Raw genomic sequence first — 8,038 nt, forward strand, 5'->3', positions numbered from 1 at the left:
CCACCTGCCAGAGATTGTTCCTTTGTCTATTATTTGGATGTATCTCATAAATTCAAAATAGACACATAAATTAAAGGTGCACAAACAACACCACCTATACGTTTTTTTTTTAAAAAAAAGCACATTTTGCTACATTTCACGAAACATTACACAATCTCCCTCAGGTCCCCTCTCTGGTGTCAGAATGCGGAAGTGATGTATGTTACATCACTTCCGCATTCTTTTGTCACTCTCCAGCTTCAGATGCTGGAGATAAGCTGATGATCATCAGCTTCTTTGGGGGGTCCTAGGTGACATTAGCGGTCTTGGAGACCCCTGATGTCTCCATAAAGAGGACCTGTCACATATTTTGCTATCGCATAGAAGGGTTTCTTAGCCCCCTATGTGATAGCAATAAAGTTAAGTGAAAAAAAAAAAAGTTTCCCCCCAAAAGTTACACATAAAAGAGAATTAAAGTCCCCCCTCATACATACACGCAAGCAAACATGCGTCATGTGCGAAAACGATAATTGCGCCCATTACGCCACACATGTTACATATCGTCGCGAACATCGGAATGTGAGCAATACTTCTAGGGCTATCAATCACTGATAACAACACTAAACTGATGAGCGGTAAAAGCTTTTAAAGCGTCGCCTATGGTCCATTTTGGGTATGGTAGTTTTAGCGATTTCACGCAATTTTAAAGCTTGACGTGTTTGGTGTCTATTTACCCGACGTGACCCCCAACTTTTATATTTTACCAAAAATATGAATAATTATCATTGTTTCCTAACCTAATGAAAAAAAATAATTTCCCCCAAATTTTCAATAATTTTTCCTTTTAATATAGCAAAACATAAAACCCCCAGTGGTGATTAAATACCACCAAAAGAAAGCTCTGTCTGTCCCCAATAAATGGTAGACAATTCATTTCAGTACAGCGTTGCATGACCGAATAAACGTCAGTCAAAGTACTGCAGTGCTAAATACTGAAAAAAAAATAGCCTGGCCAGGAAGGGGGTGTAAACACCTGGTCTTCAAATCACCTTTTCATGTAAATAACCTTGGCAAACTTCAAAATAGAACAGTTGAAAAGAATAAACATTCTCTTTAACATGCCTATATACACAGGGAGGCAGTTGGGGACAGTTACAATCTTCCTGCTCAGTCACCTGTATCTTCCGCATTGCTTCTAAACCGTAATCTTCAGCTAAGACCATTGTTTTGTGCTTGGCCTGTGCAGAAGAATTAAAGAAGTGGGATACAGACACCTACCAGTGTCCTTTTATAACATTGATGATTTAAAAGATAAACTATTCTTTTAGGAAGATATTTTGCCCAATTGCAGGCAGTTAAAATATACGCCAAGGAGCATTTGAGATGGCTAACACACACCAGGGATACTTGGTGGACACTGGGATACATAATTTAATAAAGCTAAGAAATGCTGCTACAGGCAACACACCTGTTTTAAGTATTACCTCCATATTGTGTTCTTCATGACTTATAGTTGCAGTTTGAACTGTCCAAGTGACCTGCTAACAAGAAGCAATTTCTTGAAACCAACAACTCCATTGTGATTGAGTGTCTTTACTCCTTTATTATAAGAATATAAAATACAGTACTTTAGTGTACTGAAGTACTTTATCTTAAGTATTTGTTTTGCATGGACTGACTCCAGAACTGTGATTTTTCATTCTGGTTAAACAGTGCTCCCTGCTGGCAGTTAAAGTAGAACTGAAGCCAAAGCATAATATTTTTTTTTGGATAGAATAAGGGAGGTTGGTAACGTGTGTGTGTGTGTGTGTGTGTGTGTGTTTGGCCAAGCAAAACAAATGGCAAACGCACTCATCAACTTATCACCAGCTTTAAGGCAAGGTGCAAATGGAAGGGCTTTATACAGTACAACAGCAAAAAGTTTCCCAGCACACTCACCAGCCAGCATGGAAAACATTTTGTCTACCACTAGGGTTAAAACCAGAAGTTTAGATACAAGTCTTCTGCAGAATATGTGAAAGCCGCACCGCCTAGCCAAGGCACCTCCTATATAGTGCGGTCCTAACTCTAACCTATGAGAGTCTCCATCTTGGAGCACATGTAGCAAAAGATAAAATTGGGTGAAGGTTTGCCAGGAGGCAGCCCAACCTCCTTGAAGGCACAGGGACACACAAGAGGGCCCTGCACATCACAATGGGGGCCTCAGCTGCCGTTTAGGAGCCCATTTCCCACCGATGTATGTGTGTTGGCATGCGTGCACAGCAGGTGTAAATGAGCCCACAATAATTTGAAGAATTACTGGCTTTTAATTTTGTTTACTTTTATATTAACAATCTGATATTTTTGTTTTAAATCCTAAATAAAAATACTTTAAAATGTTGTCCTTTTTCATTTTGTTTTTTATAAAAGTAGTAGCTAGATTAAAGTCCTCTAACACTGCTTTTTGTTTAATTTCTTTTAGGAGCTATAAAATTTGTTGTAGCAGTAGCAGCCTTTTTACTCACCTTTTATGTGATATCCCAAGTATTTGATCTTAAAATGGATTCCAATTTAGGAAAATTTTTGGGTAAGTGTATTCTATATGTTTCTTTCCTTTTCATGTGATCTCAAAATGTAATATATCATATGTGTATTTGTTATCATTACTTATTTGTAAATGTAGCCTGTTCTCTTTTGATTGCTTTGCTTCCGTGAAAGAACTGGTGATCCTGCCAGTCCCCCTTCTGTCCTATTGCAATCTGACCACACAAGGTACGAATGCAGAGCCATCCTAGTGTGGCCAGTGTGCGTCTCTGCCTTCTGCTTTGGATCGCCAGCTTGGAAGCTGCCTTTTACTCCTGTAGTCAGATTGCTGTTGACACCCCTCTTCCTGCCCAACTCTGAGGGTTAGTTCACACCATCAGCATTGCGTTCTGGACCGGGAACGCACTGCGGCCGCCTCCCTATTTTGCTGGGCGGGAGGGGGCGTGGTCGGCCATTGAAGTGAATTGCACCGTAGCCACGCCCTGCAGTCGCAATGTGATCGTTCACACGGCAACCGCAAACCACATTGTGCCTGCAGTGCGTTCCGCGCGGTGTGTTCAAAATAGTGCTTGCGGTTGCCGTGCAGGCTATTGCGGCCGCAGGGCGTGGCTACGGTGCCATTCACTTCAAAGGCACGCCCCCCTCCTACCCAGCAAAATGGGGAGCCGGCCGCAATGCGGGCAGTGCTGATGGTGTGAACTAACCCTGAGAGCAGCTGGGATATGTGGGGATGACAGAAGCGTGCATCTCTCTGTCTGCTACTTGGACGCTACAGAGCGCAGTGCATAGGTCACAAGTGGCAGGTTTTCATTGCAAGGGTTCACATACACCTTAAGAGGCCGGTAAACATGTGTGAAAATCCACTTTGGGACTCTGGACTGAAAATAAAAGAAAACGGCATGAGAAAAAATTATATTTTTCATGGGCAACAAACGCAATACCATACCAGTGCATATTTTGCTGGTTTGTAAATGGCCTGGTGGGCCAGATTCGGCCCCCTGGGCCTTGAGTTTGACACGTGCTCTAAGGTGTTTATTTGAATAGCAGCTTTTTGAGATTGGTGAAAATTCAGTCTCCCATGATCACAAGCCCTATAAAGACTCATGTGAAAAGCAAACATTCTATAAAAAAAAGTTGTCTGCAAAAGATTCTTAGTACTTACCTTTCTGGCAGGGCAAGTCCTTTCTTTGCACTTTTCAAGAGCTATGGATTCCAGCATAATTTAATCCAACACTTCTGGGTGTGTCTATGCCTTCCTCCCACAATGCCTACTGTGGTTCCATCCACTGGCTCCTAGTCACTACAGGGCACAGTAGTGAAGTAGGGGCTAGGAGGAGGAACCACTGAGCACTCCTTTGTGGATTTACAACAGGTGTTTAAAGGTTGGGGTCCAAAATAGTAGTAGGTGATTTTAGGTCTCCAGAAAGTGACTGGGATTTACTTTCAGTGGTTCTTCAATGTACATCACTAGATCCTATGATGACACTGGTAGTAGCACTGGTGGTGTGCAGTACTACACAGGTCAGGTCCTCAAAAAATAAAGGGTGGGTCACATTCTCACCTATTCGGTTAAATAATGCTTAGAGCTCTAATGATGTGTAACATTCAACAACTCCTGACTAATGGGATTTCGGTTCCCTGAAGCAAGATAAGTGAAAGGTGAATCCTGCCAGGTCTCTGTGGGCAACTGCATTTCGCCTTACTGAAGACCACGACCACACTTTAGTCAATTTTAAATGCTCGTTTTGTAAATGTGCCAGTGTTTTTGGCTCTTTGTTATTTATAAGTAGAAAACATATGTGTCTAAGCTTGCATTTCTTAAATGTTGATCCTAATACATGTCGTATGTTTGTACTTTAGCTCGATCAGCCCTGGATAATGTGGCACATCCCAGTAAGTAAAGTTAACCAGTTATCTGTTTTTATGGAAATTGGTTCATTTGGGGTACTGTTATCATTTCCCCTACTACATTGATTTGATTGTGCTTTACTTCATTTTCTGTCGCATTTAAAATACAAACCTTAAATGGCAATGCATACTATCAGCAGTTTTCCCTTAAATTCAGTCATATTGTTTCTCTGAGAATATTCACACAATTAGCTGACACAATGTGTAGAATTGTATTGCTGGACAAATATCTGTCATCCATGAACACATTTTCAGCATTTAGGCTGTTCTTTTTCTGATGAGAACAGCACTAGGAGTGTCAGTTTCTTGAAGTGATATGCACATCCTTTCAGATAAGCACATCCTTTTAGATGAGTGCTATTCATTGTTGTACTCTGCATACTTGTTTCCCTTGGTAGGATGCTTGAGGGTGCCCTGGGTCTTTTTTAGGATTATAGATACTCTTGCATGGGTTACTATCTGCATATGATATTACAGACCACCTGTTGGCCTTTATTTTAAGATTTATTTCAAATCCAATTTACAAATGTTTTTTGTATGTCAGAGGGGAAAATATATGTTTTTGCAGCATGTTGTTTTTCATATATATGAATGCCATGGCAATTCTGTTGGTAGCTTTAGACTTAGACCTGTAAAGATAATCAGGTCAGAATGAAAGGACATTATGCTGACACACACTAAGGCCTTTTTCTCTCCCGTTAATTGAAGGACACAGGGCAACAGATCGTAGATCCTGTATGGTAGGGTAATATCGCCACCTGCAAGGGCAATATGCCCTTCCTGCTGTGTCCCTACGTCCCAGGACTCCTGCCCTGGCCAGCGGTGTGCCTGGTTGTGGACACTATGGGGGCTTAGGTCGGCTATGGGTGTCTACTTAGCCCAGGGGTGCCGCGGCCGCTACTCGAGGCACGTTGGCGGTTACGCTTCGCCGTTTGTTCTGGTTTACGTGCTGGGCGGCTGACCAGGCTTCTACAAACATTCTAACGGAGCTTCCCTTCGCTGTGGACTGCCTGTTTGGCACCACCTTGGACTGGATCGGCTCTTGGCGGACTTTTGGCTGACTCACGTCTCCGACGCTTGGGTTCGGGAGCTGGTTTCCTCTGGCTACAAGATCGACTTTCTGCCCTGTCCGGTACACAGATTTTTCTCGTCCACCTCAGGCCTTTCCCCTCTACGCCTGGCGGATCTTCATCGCGCAGTGGTGGGCCTCTTGTCCCGGGGGTGGTCGTGCCGGTTCTGTTCTCGGAACGGTTGTAGTGCTTTTATCCACATCTGTTCACTGTGCCTAAGTGAGAGAGGGTTCGGTCCATCCTGGGCCTCAAACGCCCACACTCTTTTGTGCGGGTCTGTCGTTTACGCATGGAATCAATTCGGTCCGTGGTGATATGACCTGTTTGCCTCCATCTACATCAAGGAGGCCTACCTTCCTGTGCCTATTGCGTGTCTCCTCAGCGATATCTTCGTTTCGCGGTGGGGGAAGAGCATTTCCAGTTGTGGCGCTGCCTTTCGGCCTTGCGTCGCCCCCGCGGGGGTTCACCGAGGTGCTTGCCTTGGTTCTGGCGCTCTTGTGTTGCCGGGGAATCTCGATCGTGGGGTATTTGGACGATCTGCTTCTGCGGAGTTGCACTCCTCTCTGGTGTCGGCTCGGGAGGTCACGGTGCGCTCCTTAGAGTAGTTCGGGTGGATCCTGGATCTCCGGGAGTCTTGTCTGGTGCCTTCGCCGCCCCTGGGGTATCTGGGCCGAGTCCTGTCCATGGTCGCGGCCCGGGGTTTTCTTCCTCTGGACTAGCTACTGACACTTCGTTCTGACGTGCGTCTGTTGCGGACTTGCTGGTGGTCGTCCATTCACTTCTGTATGCAGGTCCAGGGTCTCATGGTGGCCTCCTTCGAGGCGGTGCCTTCAGCTCAGCACCATACCGGGACCCTCCAGTGGCATATTCTGGGGCTGTGGGTCAAGTCCACCCTGTCGCAGGAGATTTCGGTTGATGCGGCCTCCCTAAGGTGCTGGCTTCACTCTTCAGCATTGGTGCGCGGGGAGTCCTTCCGTCTACTATGGGCTGCAGGAATCACCCTTTGGCCTATTCGGAAGATTCCGTTTTTGTCCTTGTCCCAAAAGAGTGGCCTTTTTGGTGGCCGTCACTTCCGTTCGGTGGGTGTTTGCATTGGCTGCCTTGTCCTGCAAGTCACCTTGTCTGGTCCTTCATGGGGTCAAGGCTGTTCTCCGTCCTCGACCGGCCTTCCTGTCTTAGGTCGTGTCAGCTTTTCATATGTATGAAGACTTTTTTTCTACCTTCCTTGTGCCCACAACCTGTCCGCGGGAAAGGGGAGAGCGCTACATTGCCTGGATGTGGTGCGTGCTCTTCGTGTCTACTTGGGAGCTACTGCTTCTTTCCGTGAGACGGATTCCCTGTTTGTGCTCACGGGGGGCCCTCGTAGGGGCCGGGCCGTGTCGGCGGCTACCTTTCACGATGGATTTGTGATATGGTTATTCAGGCGTATGCCGTTGGGGGGCGTGAGCCCCCTTTCCCTGTCACTGCCCAGTCTACTAGGGCTGTTGGAGCTTTCTGGGCTTTTCGCCATGGGGCTTCTGTTTCTCAGGTTTGCAAGGCCGCTGCCTGGCCTTCTGTTCACGCCTTTATCTAGTTCTACAAGGTGAATGTTTTAGCATCGGCGGATGCTGGTTTGGGGCGCAAGGTTTTGCAGGCGGCTCTTTGGGTGCTTCTTGGGTTGTTTGTGTTTGCCCATCCCTCATTGAGTTACTGCTTGGTGACGTCCCTACCATACAGGATCTACGATCTGTTGCCCTGTGTCCTTCAATGAACGGGAGAGAAAATAGGATTTTTGTACTCACCGTAAAATCCTTTTCTCTCCGTTCATTGAAGGACACAGGTCCCGCCCTCTTTTTATGGGGGTGCACTCCTAACTGCTTGTTACTAACTGGAGACTTGTCAGCAGGTGGGGGGTTGGGCCACCAGCAGGGGCCGCCCCTAGGCTGTAATTGGTCTTTAGTTTTGTGCCTAGCGTCCTTCTCCTGCAGGTGGCGATATTACCCTACCATACAGGATCTACGATCTGTTGCCCTGTGTCCTTCAATGAACGGAGAGAAAAGGATTTTACGGTGAGTACAAAAATCCTATTTTTTTCGTTTATAAATACAGAACGCCCCCTCTAAAATAAAAATGCTGCACTAAGATGTTTCTTGTGGACCACAATCGGTTAGTATCTGCCACAGTAATTTGAATGTCATTGGTGTTCTAGGGAGCAGAAAGATAGCAAGAGAGTAATGGAGAACTCAGATGGTGAACTGGGTACATTTACAAGTTTAGCATACCTGTAGTGTATGCTGTAAACCTGATTTACCAACGCTTGTCAAACTCTTATTAAGCTCGGCATCTGCTTTGACAAAGTATTGCATAAATCGGTGCCCTAAGTCTGCCAAAAAAAAGCCCTTTTAATATAAAAACATAAACTTCTTCTTTTTCTGAATGCAGCTACTAAGGCTCCGAGATATAGATGTGGAATTTCAAAGATTTGTCCAGAGAAGCATTTTGCCTTTAAGATTGCAAGTGGAGCAGCTAATGTGGTTGGGCCGAAGATTTGTTTGGATGATAATGTGTAAGTACTCTGC

The 8,038-nt window shown here is 45.3% G+C and overlaps 1 protein-coding gene across 2 annotated transcripts in view; it reads left to right on the forward strand.

Moving 5' to 3' along the window:
- FAM3C (family with sequence similarity 3 member C) overlaps positions 1 to 8,038 on the forward strand; it is a 52,201-nt gene that overhangs the window by 21,800 nt on the left and 22,363 nt on the right. For both annotated transcript variants that reach the window (XR_001941303.1, XM_018557738.1), the window contains exons 3-5: positions 2,441 to 2,545; positions 4,363 to 4,395; positions 7,902 to 8,025. Coding sequence is in view for 1 of the 2 variants with exons in the window: in XM_018557738.1 (XP_018413240.1) it covers positions 2,441 to 2,545; positions 4,363 to 4,395; positions 7,902 to 8,025 (262 nt within the window). In the remaining variant the exon portion in view is untranslated. The remainder of the gene's footprint in view (positions 1 to 2,440; positions 2,546 to 4,362; positions 4,396 to 7,901; positions 8,026 to 8,038) is intronic.

The sequence above is a fragment of the Nanorana parkeri genome, unplaced genomic scaffold, assembly GCF_000935625.1.
Source record: "Nanorana parkeri isolate BGI_ZX_2015 unplaced genomic scaffold, ASM93562v1 scaffold301, whole genome shotgun sequence".
NCBI classification, from domain to species: domain Eukaryota; kingdom Metazoa; phylum Chordata; class Amphibia; order Anura; family Dicroglossidae; genus Nanorana; species Nanorana parkeri.